General features: G+C 39.1%; 1 protein-coding gene across 2 annotated transcripts in view; it reads left to right on the plus strand.

The window, feature by feature from the left end:
- Fshr (follicle stimulating hormone receptor) overlaps nt 1-17,954 on the plus strand; it is a 188,216-nt gene that overhangs the window by 79,244 nt on the left and 91,018 nt on the right. For both annotated transcript variants that reach the window (XM_060370380.1, XM_060370435.1), the window contains exon 2: nt 7,484-7,555. In XM_060370380.1, the coding sequence (XP_060226363.1) occupies nt 7,484-7,555 (72 nt within the window). The remainder of the gene's footprint in view (nt 1-7,483; nt 7,556-17,954) is intronic.

The raw sequence follows: 17,954 nt of genomic DNA on the forward strand, positions 1-17,954 counted from the left end.
TGAACTCAGCTGACTGCTCTTTGATCACTTGCCCCTGATGATGCAGCCTTGCCAGGCCACAAAAGAAGAGGGTCTAGGCAGTCCTGATGAGACTAAACAAGCTATGGGTAGATGGCAATAGTGAACTCCCCTCTTTAGTGGACTAGAGGAGGGAAATGAGGGGAAGAGAGAGGAGAGAGGGTAGGACTGGGGGAGTGGAGAAGGCGGCTTCCGTCGGAATAAACAATGAGTAAATTGTGAAGAAAAATATAAAAATTTTAAAAATGTTGTCATGGTTCACATCAGTTTCATCAAATATATTTTCTCTGCCTATTAAAGAAATTATGGTTTTTCTCTCTTTTAATGTTGCAATTTTATTTCACAGAGCTTTCTAACATATAGCAGTTTTTGAATACTGGAAAAGCCAAATTTGATAATGATTTATTATTTATTTATACTGTATGGAGCATATATTATTGCTGCTATTTTGGACTGTATATCTATACTAATCAAATTATCTTAAAATTGTTCATTCTTTTATGGTTTTGCTGCCAGTTTACACTTAGTCACATAATGTGGGTTGAAGAGAGTTCTCTTTCTTACTATGGTGATGTCTTGGGTAGCTTATGCAAAACGGAAATTTTTCTACTTCTTTAAAGAGGCACAATAAACTTCTACAAAAATTTTGCTTGACCTTGGTTATTGGTGGAAAGTTTTTAAACTATCAGCCTGACTTGTTAGGAACTAACAAACCTCTGCAGTGTCTGCTAGCTATCTGACGCAGTTTTCTTAATTCCGCCTCTATAAAAAAAAAAAATCTGTGCTGTTTGATTTTGGGAAAAAAAAAACTTATTAAAAAACATTCTTACAATTGTTTCACTTACCTGTGGTAGCTCAGTAACCAATTGGTTTCCCAAAGTGAGGGGAACAAGGACTATTTCTAACAGGAACTCAATGACTGGCTCTTTGGTCTCCCCACCCCCGAAGGGAGGAGCAGTCCTGTTAGGCCACAGAGGAGGGCTTTGCAGCCAGTCCTGAAGATACCTGATAAAACAGGATCAGATGAATGGGGAGGAGGTCCCCCCCTATCAGTGGACTTGGAAAGGGGCACGGTGGAGATGAGGGAGGGAGGGAGGGACTGGGAGGGAATGAGGGATCGGGACACGGCTGGGATACAGAGTTAATAAAATGTAACTGATAAGAAAAAAATAAAGTAATAAAAAAAAAAAAAGGAGATGAACACAGCCAGTGAGCTATGCATACGGCCTCATAGGGATTCCAGGAGCACAGGAGAAGGCGGGGAGGCACTGAGGAATAGTTTGGATGCTCTCAAGCCCTGTTTAGATAAAAAGAAAAAAACCTGCAGATATCTATATTCAACAAATGCAAAAGAGAAGCATAAACATAGTTAATTTTCTGTGTATGTAGTGAGGGATGGGATTTTGTAATTCTGTATCCAGAACTTTTTGTTGTGATCTCTAGACTTTCACATATGTACCTGACTTAGTATGATAAGGTGATAATCATCCATGTATAAATTAAATTATTGAGTTAATTTCTATATTCTATTCACTAAAGTAATCTTTAAAAAAAAAACAATTGTCTCACTTAAAGTCTATCATTACTGCAGTATATAGAACAGATTCAACCCCTGTGTATATATTTGTGTGTATATGAGATAGTGTGTAGCTGAGTGCATGTATGTCTGCATCAGTGTGTGTTTGAGTGTGTCTGTGTGTGTTTGTCAGTGTGTATCCGTGTGTAAGATAGTTTGTGTATGATAGTGTGTGTGTGTGTGTGTGTGTGTGTGTGTGTGTGTGTGTGCAGAGCAGCATGGACACATTTTATTTCTATGCTATTAATTTTTTTACAGAATGGGTTTCTGGGTTTGTCATTTCTCTCCTCATTTTTATTCTATTGTTGTTCTTCTTTGCATTGTTTTTATGTTTACTCTCTCAAGACTAACTTAAATGTTACAATGTGCTTTAAAGTTATTCTGTTAGTCTTATTCTTTATTCCTAAAAGGAAAATGTATCAACAATAACGACAATAACGTTTTTATCTTTGCTCTTGACTTAGAGGAAATCTGCCTACACCTTTAAAATTAGTTGAATAGAATTAGAGTAAAAAAGTCATAATGAATTTCCAGAAATTTCTGATTAAAATAAGCTTTGTATGATAATAAAATTTACAATGTTGTTAATTCAATTATCTTCAATAAACATTTAAGCAAATATAAATGTCTCTAATAATTGTGATAAATGCTAGAATTTTTAGCATTTTAAAAATTTATTTATTTTAATTCCATGTGAATGGGTGTTTGGCCTTCATGTATTTCTGTACACCACATGTGTGCATGTTCCTTGCAGATGCGAGAAGAAGCCATCAAACTTGCTGGAGCTGGAGTTAAAGATGGCTGTGAGTTAGCAGATGTATGCTGGGAATTAAACCAAAATTGTCTGGAGGAGCAGTGCCCTTAACTGCTGAATCATTTCTTCAGTCCCTAGAATTATGAGATTTTAAAGCCACTACAAAAAACTCTAAATATTACAAAAATATCCTTGACCAATTTTAGCAATAAATGGAGAAAATCTTAATCTCATAACTGTAGATTTAAAGCTTTGTCTAGATTAAGATTAAAGTTTATCAAGACAGATGCTTGGTGACTCATATCTGGAAGAATCCATTAAAAAGTCTATAATGTTGAAAATTAAATTTTTTTTGGGTGGTGGGGAGATTCTGGGAGGGTATGGGGGAGAAGAAACCATAATTAGATATATTTACAAAAAAAAAACTGTTTTCAATTTTAAAAAGTCATTGCCACACTTAACTTACCAAACATCACAGTTTAGCCTGACCTGCCTTGAACATGCCTGAGACACTTACACTGACCTGGATTTTACAAGCTCATCTAACACAGAACCTATTTAATGACAAAGTGATGAATAGGTAATTCAATTTATTGAGTACTTATATCCAGAACAACAGTGACAATTCATAATAGGCAGGCATCTGTATCCATAGACCCAATCAACCATGATTAAAAATACTTCTTAATGCTAAATCTGTGAAGCCTCTTCTCGTCATGTTCTCCAGACAATACAGTATAAATATTTACATTGTATTGAATATCAAAAGCAACCTAGAGATGGTTTCCGCAGTGGTCCACAGGAGAACATATAGAAACTAGATGCACGTACTACGCATTTTTTTATAAAGTGCTTGAGTATTCATGGCTTTTAGTATCCTCGAAGATGTGACGTAACCTAAAACCAATCCCCAAACGATTTCCAGAAACAAACACACACTGTAAATTGTCTGTTGTTCACTCCCCTATCCTCATGACTTCCGTAGGTGCTATAGCTCGTTTTTGCGGCTCATAGTGGCTGCGTAGTAAAAGAACAAAATTTAATATTTGCAGTATAGCTTCTACTGAAAGCATATTGCTCTCACATCACCATAAAGTGTAAAATTCCTAAGTTAAACTACCCTAATTCCGGGACTTCTTCCTGAGCTGTAGTGCCTCCTGGGTGTTTCGCCTTCTGTAGATTTTTCTATTGACAGACTCTCATTTCACCAATTGTATTGGTAGTTACTAGTTTTCAAAATTAGTTTTTCTTAAGCAGCTTAAGGGAAGAAGTGCTTGCTCAGCTTGCAGCTTGAAGGAATAGTCCACTGTGGGCTGAGGGAGAACGGCCCCCAGTAGGCTCATAGATTTGAACACTTGGTCACAAGGAGCTGCACTATTTGAGAGGATTAGGAGGCGTGGCCTTGTTGAAGGAAATGTGTCACTGGGGATGGCTTTGAGGTTTTCCAAAAGCCCATGCCAAGCCCCGAGTCTCTCTTTTGCTGCTGCCTGTCGCTCCAGGCGTAGAAATCACAGTCACTTCTACAGCAACTGGTCTGCCTGCATGCCACCGTTGTCCCTGCCATGAGAATGGACTCAGCCTCTAAAACTGTAAGCCAGACCCAATCAAACACCTTATGGTCATCAAGGTGTGTCTTCATAGCACTGGCTGAGATTCCACCATGATGTTAGTGGACCACAAGATGGCATGATGATGAAGCAGCCTTTTGCACAGCATCCACAGTAAGGAATGACATCAATTTTAGTGCTCAACTTGCTTGCTACTTTAGACTCAGTCCAGGACCCTAGCCCCTGAGTGGTAATGCCAACACTTCTCATCCCAATGAACACCATCCAGACTCCCTCACAGGCATGTGCAGAGGGCCTTCTTATTACATTTCTTTTTGTGTTTCACTTTAAATTCTAATCAGGAATGGAATGAGGAAACACTGCCTTATGGTTTTTCTGTTTCAACAATTCAATTAATCTTCTACTAGTTTCTTATGTTGGAAGCTTAGTTCATTAATTTTACATCTTTTGTTTCCCCTTCTACTATAATAATTTAAAACGAAAAGTTATATCTAAGTTGCAACTTAACTATTTATTTTGTATTTTCTTATATTACCCAAAATCTTTTTATAATTGCAATTTCTTCTTTGGCTTATGTATGATTTAAAGAACTGCTACTGTTTTGTTTTTGTTTGATTTTTCCATATGGGTATATGTGTGTTGAGGGAAAGGAGTTAATTATCTTACTAGTGATTTCTAAGTGAATTAGTAATTGCATTCTTGCCAAAGAAAGGTATTTGTTTTTACACTAATTTGCCTTGTGACCTAGTTTAGGGTCGATATTTTTTAACATTCCTTATTGATTTGGTAGGTTTTCTGGCCATTATGAATTCCCACCTAGTCAATGAAGGGTGCTATTTTTTTCTTTGTCTTCTTTTCCTCCACAGTGTGTGTGTGTGTGTGTGTGTGTGTGTGTGCCTGTCTTCCTACTGAATTAAATTTTCCTATCATCTAGAGGAATTATTCTGCTAAAAGTTTTTAGTGCCTAATTAAATTTATCCACAAGTATCTTTATTTTACCCTCACATTTGAATGGTAATTTTCTAGTCATATAATTCTAAATTGGCAATTACTTTCCTCTAATAGTTTTGAGAATATTTTTTCACAAACTTTTCTAATTTTTTCTTGAAAGATATTTTGTCTTTTTTCTCTCTGTGTCCTTTAAAAATATTTTATCTTATAGATCCACAGCTTTCATGCTCAGATCTCTAGCAATGAAATTTAATTCCTTTTTCTGGGGCAACTTGAGATTTCTGAATCTGAGGGTTTATAGCTTTCACAAATTACAGTCTTTTCTGGGTATTATTTCACTGAAAATTGGCTGGTCTCTATCTTCTGTTCATTTCTTTCTGGAATGCATATAAAATAAAGGAAAAAGAATGAATTTGGAGGGAGAGGTGAGGGTGGCAGGAGAGAGAGAAAAAAGATAGGGAGAGCAGAAGGAAGGACAGAGAAGAGAAGGGAGAGAGAAAAGGGAGGAAGAGCCTTTGCATTAACCCTCTGTTATTTGATGGACCAATTTGGCATTCATATACAAATTCCTTGGTTACCAAATCTGGAAATCATACTCATTGCCCTCTCTGTCCTCAAATTCTGGTTTGCACTCACCATTGCTCAACAAAACATCTGTGATTCAGTTTCTTTGGGCATTTGAGAATTTTTGATGCTTTGTACAAGTACAGCCATTCATGTGAAAATGATACTTGTTATGATTTATTTCTGGAGAAAATGAAAACTGAACTTTTGAAAAACTTTGAAAAATGTAAAAAGTCCATAAAAATATGTTCAATAGTCAGAATGAAGAATCTAATGTGATCCTTCATAACTTCCATTCAAAATGACTATTCAACCATACAGAAATTTATTGAGATATATAGGCTTCAGGTCTGATATGTTTGTTTGGCTTGTTTGTTTTTGTTTTGTTTTCCAAGTTTTTATAATAATGTTCACAGATTTTTTTAAAGCCTTAATTTTGTTAATAATGTTGAACCACTTAATGCAGGTCTGGTCCTTGGCACTATTAGAAAACAAGCCTGTTACTGGAAGTACAGAGGTTGGTATAGTATGTTCCGGAGCAAAGCATCATGACACTTCTCTCCCGTGGTTCCTCATTACAAGGCAGAAACATGGGATAGCCAGGCACAAACAAATGGAGATAAAAGGCCTCTGTGCCTCTATGGCAGCTGTAGAGTGTCTGAAAATCCCACACCTGCTCTAACCGTGTGAGGCAGGCTATGAACAGGAATGGTAACCGAACGCTGTGACTTGGAGCATTTCATAAGCATTTGCTGCTTTGCTCTCCTGTCAGGTACTAGTCTTCTCTCCCATTCTGAGAGCGCTGTAATGTTCTAGGGACTAGGCTACGTGACAATTCAGAAGAAAATCCTTGCCCTTGAAGAACTCTCACACTACTCATGGGGAAAAGACAATTATGTGAACATGCAGGCAAGCAAACAGAGTGTAGAACATGCCAGAAATGCCATGATGAAAATTTTAAGCAGGAAAGGAGACCAGGAGACATGTCAGGAGGATTGTCATTTTCCATAGAGAGGTCAGGAAAAACCTAGCTGAGAAAGTGAGTTTCAAGAAAATGAAAGATGAGGGAGCAAACCAGGAAGACATCTGTGTAGATGTGATGAGGTGATGAATCTGAAAATGTTACTTAAAACCTGTGTTGAAAACTCTTGCTATTAATTAGGCTGTTTATCAAACTTTGGAGAAAAAAAAAAGAGGTTATAGGAGCTACGGAACAGACAGCAGGAAGCTCCTCTGGGGTTCTGAATGCCACTGTAAACAATTTGGATGTTTTCCCTGAATGTGGTGTGGAGCAGGCTTTGGGGGTTGTTTTATACTGAGGGTGAGACAGATAATTCAAATAAATGTCAAAAACTGGAGGTGGCTAAGGCTGAGAGAGATGACTGTATAAATGGGGTGATATGATGATATGTTTTTATATCAATGGCAGAGCTCAGCAGAGGAGGTAAAATAGAATCATGAAATGCATTGGAGAGGGGAGCATTTGCTGTACTGGTTTCCTAGAAGAGAGAGAAAAAAGATGGAGTGTGACTGGGAGGGGATGTTCTTGGGCAGGAACCCGAAAAGCTCACCTTGGTACCAGGAGGATTACCAGGTAATCACTGCAGTGAACATGTGAGACCAGGAGGAAGTTTTCTCCTGCTTCCGTTTTCCCCTGAGGAATGGGCTGCAATGTCAGCTCAATATGACCTTAGAGGACAATGTGTTGGTGCCTGACACAGGGAAATAGAAGGGGCCTTACGCAGAGACACATGGCTGATATGTGGCAGGACTTGGCTATGTGACCTTTGTTCATATTTGCTCCTCTGAGTTTCTTGAAATACAATGGTAAGAACCTACTCTCCTTAAATTCATTACATCATGCAAACAGAACTTATACAAGCACTTTCCTGTGAGGATGGGGAACAATGTGAAAGCAATATCAACCCCTACTCTTAGCAACTCAACCCCACATATGTTGGTGACTCCACGTGTTACCTAGTGTCATTCATCAAGCACTCAATTGCTTATGATTGGGTAGATTGTAATATTTTACACACATTCTCTTTTCAGGAGGTTTGTGCTCACCAAGCTCCGAGTCATCCCGAAAGGATCGTTTTCTGGATTTGAGGACCTGGAGAAAATGTAAGTATCTAAAGCCACTGTAGGTGTGAATGCCTTGTATGGACTCTAAAAGGGGATCTTGGATCATATCTAGCAAGATGATCTCTACAGGGGTCCATCCATCCTTATCAAGAGCCCTTATCAGCAAATGTAACATAGCACGGATTGAACATATTTGGGGAAAATATTCTGGTATATGTGCATGTATGCAATTCTTACTGTTGTTATTACATACCTGAACAAGTATTATAACCGTTTGTATAGGTTTGAATTGCATTGGTTATTACAAGTAACCTAGGGTTGATTTATGTGGCAAAATGATGAAATATATGGGAACATTATACTTGTTATATGCAAGTCCTATAGTGCTGTATGTAAGCCCTTTGTACCTATAGATTTGGTGTTTAGGGACATGTCCTAGAACCTCTTTTCCATGGGAAGGACTGCATTTAGAAGTGACCTGATGTGCCAACCACCTTTTACATGTCTTCAAATTTCCTTTCACTATCATGCTTCCTATAAAACAGTGTTTAGAAACAATTGCTAATTCCGTTAGAATATAAAGGATCACAATAAGCATTTTATCAACTTTTTTGGTAGAAAGCATTGTTTCCCACAGTCTTTTGAATAGATATTTCATATCAATTCTTTTTTCTGATTATAACCTTTTTTCTTTTATAAGGATATGCTCCTACTAGTTCTGGTGACTTTGACTCAAGAGCAAAGCCTAATATCTATGTTCTCAGCATTCTTTAGACTTCTGGCTCCCAAGTCATATATGCAAGCAGTGGTCACTGATATGCAAACGTTTAAAAATATTACAATCATTTACAGAACTGACAGGCAACTCTCCTTTGCTACAACTAACACTGCATTTTTATTGATGTGGTTTAATTTAGAGCTGGGTCCAAACGGGGTTTTCTTAAAGTGGGGTGTAGCAGTAAGGCCAGAGTGAATCCTCCTACACCTCAAGTAACATGCCCTATCTTTGAAAACCTCTGGCCTCATCTCCCAGGATTATAGAAGGGAGACATGTTCTCCACAGGGGCACAGCCAGGGTTTGGAACTTACATGCCAGTAAGTAAAGTCATAGATGCACTGAATAGTCAGAAAGGGAACACCTTTATTGTGGAAAGGTGAACGTCATTTGTGTGCTTCCGGAAGCTGCTGGATTTTTCCACTCAGTGATTTCACCTCCCTTTAAGAATATTTCTTGCTGATATCTGGGAAAGAGACAAAATTATATATTAACAAAAGGAACACAAAGCAGAAGGAAAGAGTGTTTCTGCAATTAACCACCTGCTTGCCTGATAGTGTCCAGAGGCCTGGTTGATTGCTAGTTTTTATATAAATTGACTATGTAACCTTGATATATACTTTAAGACTTTTACGTCCTCATCTGTGTTTGAAAAAAGGAGTTTTAAAGGAGATCGTTATTGTCCTATTAGATAAGTGCTCAATTTAAAACATTCTGTCTTCCAATGTCTTTACCTGGTAAAGACATTAAGTACAAGGGCAGACACTCACCTGAACAGAATGAACAGAACATACCATGGAAGCCATTGAGTTGGAGAGATTTGGGTTGATGTAGATTGGGGATCTTTGGTAGATTATCCAATGCCCTGACAGTGACGTGACATATGCTAGATTACTAAGTGACTATAAGATATTCCTGAGTCCCCCAAATCCCTCCATTTGCATAGAGACAGGAATAACAGCTATTACAAATAATTCGCCTTATAAAATTTAATCCGGAAAATATGGCTGCCTCCTCATGGGGCACTCAGCACCAGACAAGACCATCTATGGCCAAAGAGCTGGCCAAAGGGAAGCTGACATGGAAATAATAGAAGTGAAAAAGGCAGGTGGTTCAATATCGCAGCATCTCCAGACATATATTGTCTATTCCTGTGCCATGTCTTTATCATGCTGCAGTGATTGCAGTGGGATATAAAATGAAACTAGTCTTAATCTTTAACACTCTTTTCTCCCCCAAAACACCATCCTTTATCCCACAGGCCTGGACTCTCAGGAAACTACCTGCTCCCTTAGTCTCCAGGCTCATCCTCCTTCTATCCTCTCACATTCTTTTTTCGTCATTGCTAAGTTCTCGTCTTCCTTCTAGAGCTACCTTTTCATCTGGTTTCTCCCTTTACTTTCTAACCCATTTCCTAAACTTAATAAGCACTGGCTTCATCTTCCACATCTTCCTCTTTACAAGTCTTTTTTCCTCATTCTGCATGACAAAGTTCACTTCTATCCTTACTAAACAGAGAGAGAAGAAACACTTCCTACAAAGTGCCCCCTCCCCACCATGCATTTCCCCCTCCATCGTGAATGCCATTGACAAAGTGGCCTCCCAGGCATCCTGCCTCTCTCCCTTTCAGTTACCTCTTCACTGTGTTCACTTACTGTTTGGCTACAATTTCTTCAAACCTATATAATTATCCTATCAAAGGTCTCAAACAACTGCTAGACAGATCTAATGTCTTTGGGGAGGATAGGGTAAAAACGATGACTGTAACAAGCTTCCATAGGTACCTGGCACACAGTTGTCCTCAATGAATGTTAACTACAGTGGTAATTAATGTGATGAGCATGCTAATAAGAAATTCCTGCTAGATATTAAGACTCATAACCAAACCATCTGCAGAGTGCAGGGAATCATATGAAAGAAGGTGTTAGTAAGACCTGGAGAGTACAGGAGCACCACAAGGACCAAATATATCAGGGCACAGGGGTCCTTCATGAGACTGTTTCTCTTGCATGTTACTTGAGGTGTAGGAGGATTCACTCTGGCCTTACTGCTACCATGTATGGATATAACCTAGAACCCTTGCTCGGATATAGCCGATGGTAGCTCAGTGTCCAAATGGGTACTCTAGTAAGGGGAACAGGGACTATTTCTAACATGAACTCAACGACGAGCTCTCCCAGTCCCCTCCCACGAGGGAAGAGCAGCCTTCCTAGGCCACAGAAGAGGACATTGCAGCCAGTCCTGAAGAGACTTGATAAGCTAGGTGAGATAGAGGTGGAGGAGGTCCTTCCCTGTTAGTGGACTTGGAAAGGAGCAGGGAGAAGACAAGGGAGGGAGGGTGGGATTGGGAGGGAATGAGGGAAAAGGCTATGGCTGGGATACAAAGTAAATAACCTGTAATTAATATTAAAAAATAAATTTAAAAAAATGCAAAAAAAAAAAGAAACTCCTGCTAATATAACGCCAGCTGTCTTTCAAGTCTCGGTTCTCCTCCAGAAACCTTCTCCAACCACATGGGCCACAGTGAATTTGCTCTTTCCCCCCTACGTGGCGGGACTAATTTTCTTTGCAGACTTTGTTTACCCAACTATGAGAAGCAGAGAGTACCTACTACCCCACTCACCCCCAAAGCACCAGCTTCAGTTTTGTTTGTGGGTCTTTTCTGCCTCACATTAAGTACATGTAGTTGGGGAGAGATTTTCAACTCTAAAGATGTGCTCATAATTGAGGGGCAGGCAGCTTGAACATCATTTTTCTTTGCTCCCGTGGCTGCTGGAGGATTGGTTCTGCAATCTAGGGAAGCCATAAATCCTAAGACTTCTATGGGATTGAGCAATGAAAAGGTCAGTTCTGGGGCTGGAGATGGCTCAGAGGATAAGAGCACTGATTGCTCTTCCCAAAGGTCCTGACTTCAATTCCCAGCAACCACATGGTGGCTCACAACCATCTAAACATGAAATCTGGTTCCCTGTTCTGGCATGCAGGTGTACATGCTAACACACATTGCATAAGTAGTAAATAAATAAATCTTAAAAAAAAAAAAAAAAGAAAGAAAAAAAAAGAAAAGGTCAGTTCTTTCTTCAGGAATAGAACTCCCCAAAGAAGTGAGGCCAGGACAGTTGTCACCATCTACCACTAGGGGTAGGGATGAGAAGAAAACTAACATAATGGAAGAAAAGACTCAGAGAGAGCCCAAGTCCTACGGACACTAGAACCTGAATAAAGCTGCTTCTAAAGCCATTCTTCCTCTCTGGCCATCAGGTTAAATGAACCATTAAATTCCCTTCTTATCCTTAAGCCCATTGAGAGTTTATTTTCTTCTGCCTCTCAGAACAGCAAAGAGTCTAACAAATGTTCATGTCACTGATTTTACACACAACTTCTGATGTATTTTTTAAATCTTGGACTGTATTGTAATTGTGACTATGTAATTACTTGTGTTATATTAGACTCTCATGTCCATCTGCCTACAGACTGCTTCACTATTGACCATATCTGTTTTTGTTATTTAGTATTTTGTTCATAGTAGAAAGCCTCCTCTTGCACCTTATACTGATTATATTTGTTCACTTATTTTTATGTCTGTGCTTATTATATTTTTATGGTATGTACCTGGCTCTCTGCACCATGGATTCAATACTTCACAAAGACAAGACAAACACATCCTAGTGTTTGTAGAATTTATATTCCAATAGTATTGTTAAAAAATGCCAGGATGGAGAGATGTCTCAGTGGTTAAAAGAACTGGCTGCTCTTCCAGAGGACCAGGTTCAATTCCCTGCACCCATAGGGCAGCTCACAATTGTCTGTAACTTCCATTTCAGAGGATGTGATACCCTTTCACCAATTAAAAATTAAATAAATTATTTGTTTAATTTTTTTAAAAGAAAATACATATCACATAAGTATATGTAAAATTGCATGGTGATCATCAGTGCAGAAGCTAGTGACTTCAGAATGTGTCAAAGTGTGAATATGGTAGCAGTTCTTCTCGGCTTGGAAGGTTAAAGAGAGCTTTTCTAGGGAAAGGCTCTGGGGAAATGACATTGGTGTGGAAATCTGAAGGAGAAGGCATGGCCACCTAAATGAAAGTGACAGACTAGAAAGGATATTTTAGGAATAATATGCAAAGTATTGCAGTGGGCTCTAATGATGCAGTACATTGTATGGACTGAACAAGGGCTGGCAGAGCCAAGAAGAGTATGCAAAATGCTTGCCTCTTCAAAGCAGTCCCATCTCTTGTGTTACGGGCCACCTCGCTACATAAAGAGACTGGTAAAACAAAAGCATTGGATGGGTTAAAGGAGGGGTGATGTGGATAAGGGCAAATATAAGAGGTGGCACCATAAGATTAATTCAGAAATGAAGGTGTATGTGTGTGTAAGGGCAAGTTTAAGATGCAACACAATTTAGCTATTAATTCAGGAAAGGGGGTACACAATGTACATCCTTTGTTCCTCCAATGAACAAAGATATTAGTTCAGGAAAGGAGGGGTGGGTGGGTGTGGAAGGGCAAGTGTAAGGGGTGACACAATCAGATATTAATTCAAGAACTCTTGCTCCAGTTGCTATGTTGTTCTGAGTGACAGAGAGTGTGCCAGTGGACAGGAGCAGCAGGGGAGAAAACTGAACGTTGTTAAATGAAGAGCTACGGTTTTCGCCCTCTCTCTTTGCCACACAGGCAGCGGGTCTCACCACCAGTGTTATTCTCTAGGAAACAGGTCTACAGAGATCCAGTTTCCTGCCCAAGGTAACACAGTGAATAAGCACTAGAAAAGGATACTCTCTAGAGGAATGTGCTTCATGCTCATGGCTAACCAGACTGTGCAGACTCAGAGATAACACATCTTTATTTCCTTCCCTCCTTTTATCTTTCCCCAAGCTATAAGAGCATGTAAGTGTCCATCCAGTGTAAAAGTGTTAGTGATATCCACTCATTTATAATGTTACCAAGCACCTTCAATGTCCCATCTCTGTATCTGGGACATTGATGGGTTTGGATCTTCATCTGTTCCTCCTGTTAAAATTACAAGAGGTCTGTGCCTTTTCTATCCAAAAAAAAAAAAAAAAGAAAGAAAGAAAAATTGGTATACTTCCTAACCCTTGCAGATGGGTCTTCTTGGTCCATTAACCCAGCTCTGTTTTTATAAGCAGTTAGCAGGAGAATCTTCTGGGTAATATGGAAACTTCTCAGTTGAAGATGACAGGGCCAGTGTTCACACTTCATCAGCATCCTCAGCTCTACCCTCCCAACTCTTCATTGCTTTGGGACCTACTAGGAGAGAACGGAAATCACTAAACTCTCTGCAATGTGAAGTGGCTTTGCAAAGTGCACTGTAAACTGTTTACATTGTCTTTAATTACTTTGGAGCCATATGTCAGCTTGGCATAAAGTGTGAAGATTATGCTGAATGGAGTGGGGGGAGCAGGTGACAATGTGGTGATTTATGGTAACCAGAAAAATTATGTATGGAAATGAGTACAATTTAAAAACACATCTACGTGCTATTATAACACTGGAGGAGGAAGAAAAGCCAGTTTATAACAAAATATCTTTGAAAATAGAAGCATGATGAATATGTAAATTAGACCAATCAACATCAGCTGAGATATGGTATATGCAGATGAGACGGCAGTGAGCCAAAAAGTAAAATAACTCCCAAACCATAAATATAAGCCGTATAAAATTCATTTGAAATATTCATGATAACATAAGGACAAAAAAATATAATCAAGTGATTTATTTGCATATAAAAAACAAGTGCACTGGCCTGCCACTGCAGCCTCTGCCTCCAGATCATGAGGGAAAGAAATGCTGATTTAAGAAGGGGACTTTAAAAGTGAGCATTGTTGCAAGTACCCTAAACAAAGCTGAGGTTCCTCCCAATTCTCAGTCCTTGGGGCTCACCTGGGACAGACAAAAAAGAAAGCAGATCAGGAAACTTCCAGGGTGATGGCAGCTGAGTTCCATCATTTCACCTTCTTGACACTTCAGTGCTAGAGGCCTCAAGGATCTCTCTGTCCCTGCCCCTTATTCTTCTTACAATTAATGAAAGGCCTTGGATTGCTGAAGTTAGCAAGAGAGACTGACAGGGCCATAACTCTCTGTGGAAAATGGAAGCCCAGTGTGGGCTGAGTAGGACTCCAGATGGGAAAAGTAGTCCAGTGCCTCCAGAATGACAGTCACATTTTAACCCCCTTCCCCAACTCCCCATGGAGCTTGGGAAATAATACACATACCTGAATATATGGAAACATTTGATTCCACTTTTTATGACAGATACAAACAGTAACCCTTATGATACTTCCTTAATGGTACTATATACCTCTAGAAAAGTATAGTCATACAATAAATTCTAATTAATAATTATAAAGAGAGATATTGCTTTGGTGAACATTTTTTATTTTTTTACTACACTTGTTTATTGTATTATGTGTGTTTTTGTAAGTGCACACAGCCACACGCACATGTGCTGTCAGGGAAGTTAGTTCTGTCCTTCCAGAAAATTGGTCCAATGGCTTGAACTCACTCAGGTTGTCAGGATTGGTGGCAAGTGCCTTTACTCACCAATCCGTTTCACCAGCACTGCAAACATCATTTTACAGAATCATTCTATAAAGTAAGAGAATTTGGGGGAATTGAAGGCTGCTGAACCTTCCTCTGGTCTCATGTGCCCTGGCACATCTGGACTCTCAGAAATCAAGACCCAATGGGTTTTCTACAGAGCCAACTCACTTTCAGGTGAAACTGCACTGAGAGTAACTTAGGCTGAGAACGTGCAAGGTGAGAGCTGTCTGGAAAGTTGCAAATGAAGTTAGAAGTTGGGAAAAATATGAGTTGGATCCATTAAGTTGTCATTATTGAGTCAGATCAAGATGAGTTACTGTGCAGAAAATGAGTCCTTATGTCCTTTCTGTTTTGTGTAAATATCCTAAAAATAACTATTTTCACTGTATTTATTGCTTCAACCAAGAACACAGACACTATCTTCTTGCCACCTTTCCTCTTCTTGTGGTTTAGAATTTCCCATAAGTCTCCTTATTTTCAACTGTTTTTAAGACGTTCCTTAAAATTTATTCCTACAGTATCTGAAAAGCTACCATGTACAGGAAAGTAATAATTTATTAGCTTTATATTCATATCTTGGAGGTTTTGCCTGTTTGTTTTGCTTTTATTTCTTCTACATATTGGCAAGAGAATGAGTGAATCTGAAAGGGAAAAAGAGTTCCTAAAATTCCCAACTCTCTCTCATTACAGCTCTCCACACCTCAGTCACTTATTCTTTATCCATGAGGCCAGAGTGGGAAGTCCTTGGCTGGGAAGGAATGCAAAGTGAAATATAGGGGAAGGATGGTGATGAGATTCCCACTGTGGATGATCGCATGCTGGGTGACCTAGTTACCAATGGTTTGGTCTCTCTTGAAAAATTGCTATTTCCCTCACCACATCTTCCACCTGGATGACCTTCCAACACATGCCTGCTTTGGTGATTCCTTCTTGGCATCTTACATTCAGCAGCTAAAACTTAGAAATGGTGAGACATGACAGATACTACTCAAGCCATTTTTCATTTTTGGCTTGTCAGAAAGTGAAGTCATCTTCCATTTTCTAACCAACAGTGGAGACATCCCTAGCCTTTTAAGATTTTCCCTCCTGACCTTGCTTGGTGAGGCAGGCTGTGGGAGAGACCTTCCAACAACATTCACAGATATAAGAAGATGAACTGGCCTCCTTTTCTTCCTTGACAGTAGCTTAATGCGTGTGTCTTCCCAGGGAAGATACAATTAAGGCAGCATGATACTCAAGTTAATAATATCTTCGTGCCTCTGCTCTGGAGACTCTTGCTAGTTATTTTTTAATAGGACAGTATTAAAATAAAGAAGATATAATCTAAAGGCAAGCTCAAATCAATGCACAAACTATTTATTTTTATTTCCTCATTTAGCCCATGCCCATCACAGCTGCATCCATCTGGGACATTTATGACTTAATAAGATGCTTTAAACAACAAAAAGCTCACATGGACTCTGGTCCCACTCACCGGCCTACCCCTCTGTGAATAAACTATTTGAGTCTAACACTTCATAACATCCCCTGTAGTACTCAGATATACCCTGGCCAGCCCACACAGAAATGAAATGACCAGGGATGTGTTTTTATAGCTCAGTCCATTTCAGAATTTAAACACCCAGAGAAAGAAATGCACAAGAATGAGAAATAAATGCCAGAGGAGCCTATGTGAATATACCACCCCTGTGGCTCTGAAGCTCTAAAGAGAGTCTGTGCATACAGATAGCAATTATTGATGCCAAATGTTTTGCAAACATGTAATTTGTACTCGGATGTGAGAGTACTTTGCTAAATTAGAAGTGTGTGCAAAAGCAAAATGAGAGGAACGAAAGCACAGATGCTCAGTTGTCTCAGTGGTGTCTCAGCACAGCCATGCATGCTTCTATCTATTTCTTTTCCCACATTTCTCCAAAGCACCTAGGATGGGGCTAGACTCAATGGAATGAGACTATTACACAGTTTGCCAATTTGTCATCCTTACCTCTTGATTTCTTTTCCAACCTTTCAGCGCCACACACACACACACACACACACACACACACCCCTATACATATACACATACACACACACAGACACACACACACGTGTTATAGTTTGGTCTTGATTTAAGAAGAAAACCACTTTAAAGCTTACTATTTTTATCCCAAACATTTCTCCAACCATATTGAAATATGAGCAACATATCCTATAAGTACATAATTAAAGTGATATTATACATATGTATATAAATTTAAAGTGATATTATATATGACATACTTGAATACATACTATGAATAATTATCTCAACCAAATTCATTTTGTAAGTCAGTCCCCAAATGTTTATCTTCTTATTTTTTTTTTCTTTCTGAAGAATTCAATGACCCTGCAAGCCTAAGAGGCTCCTCACTGGTTCCTCTCAGACAATTTGCCTTTAGAATAAGAAAAAAAGAGAAACCCAGGAAAGCCATACACACTCTAAGAGACTGGATTACTAGTGTCAGGCTTTTCCTCTGTGTGAGACATCTCTGGACTAGTCCATCCATACATGAATTCACACGTGAGGAAGGATGTTTGTCCTGTGATCATACTGACAGTGTTTTCACGATTCACTTCATCAACAAAGGGTACAGAGGTACCTACCTGACTGTTCCAGCCTTCACATGGTTGTTTAAAATGTAGCCATCCCTTCCCTTCAATCCCTTCTTTGCTTATCTTTATGTGACATGTAACACACAGTGAAATCGGGTGCAATGTGACTTGTTCAGTTTTTTAAGCATGTAATTTGGGAGGGAAAGATAGTGTTTTAACTTAGTACCAAGCCGTATCACAAATACATACCATGCATACACTAGCTTCATGTAAGTGGGGCCAAACGGACATCACAAGCTGAGGCTTTTTAAAGGAAAAAGATTTATAGATGCCCGTCAAATACGCAAGACAAGTACAGAATGATGGGTGACATCAGCCAATCCATCAAGTGATTCATCGGAGTTCATGGAGTCAATGAGGACAATTTCCATCACTCCCTGTTCCTCTATGAGAATAAAGCTTGTGAACCTAAGAAGCATCTTCAAGCTGAAAACACCTGATTAATACATATGCTGTGTGTTTGC

This window comes from Meriones unguiculatus, chromosome 1, assembly GCF_030254825.1.
Source record: "Meriones unguiculatus strain TT.TT164.6M chromosome 1, Bangor_MerUng_6.1, whole genome shotgun sequence".
NCBI classification, from domain to species: Eukaryota; Metazoa; Chordata; class Mammalia; order Rodentia; family Muridae; genus Meriones; species Meriones unguiculatus.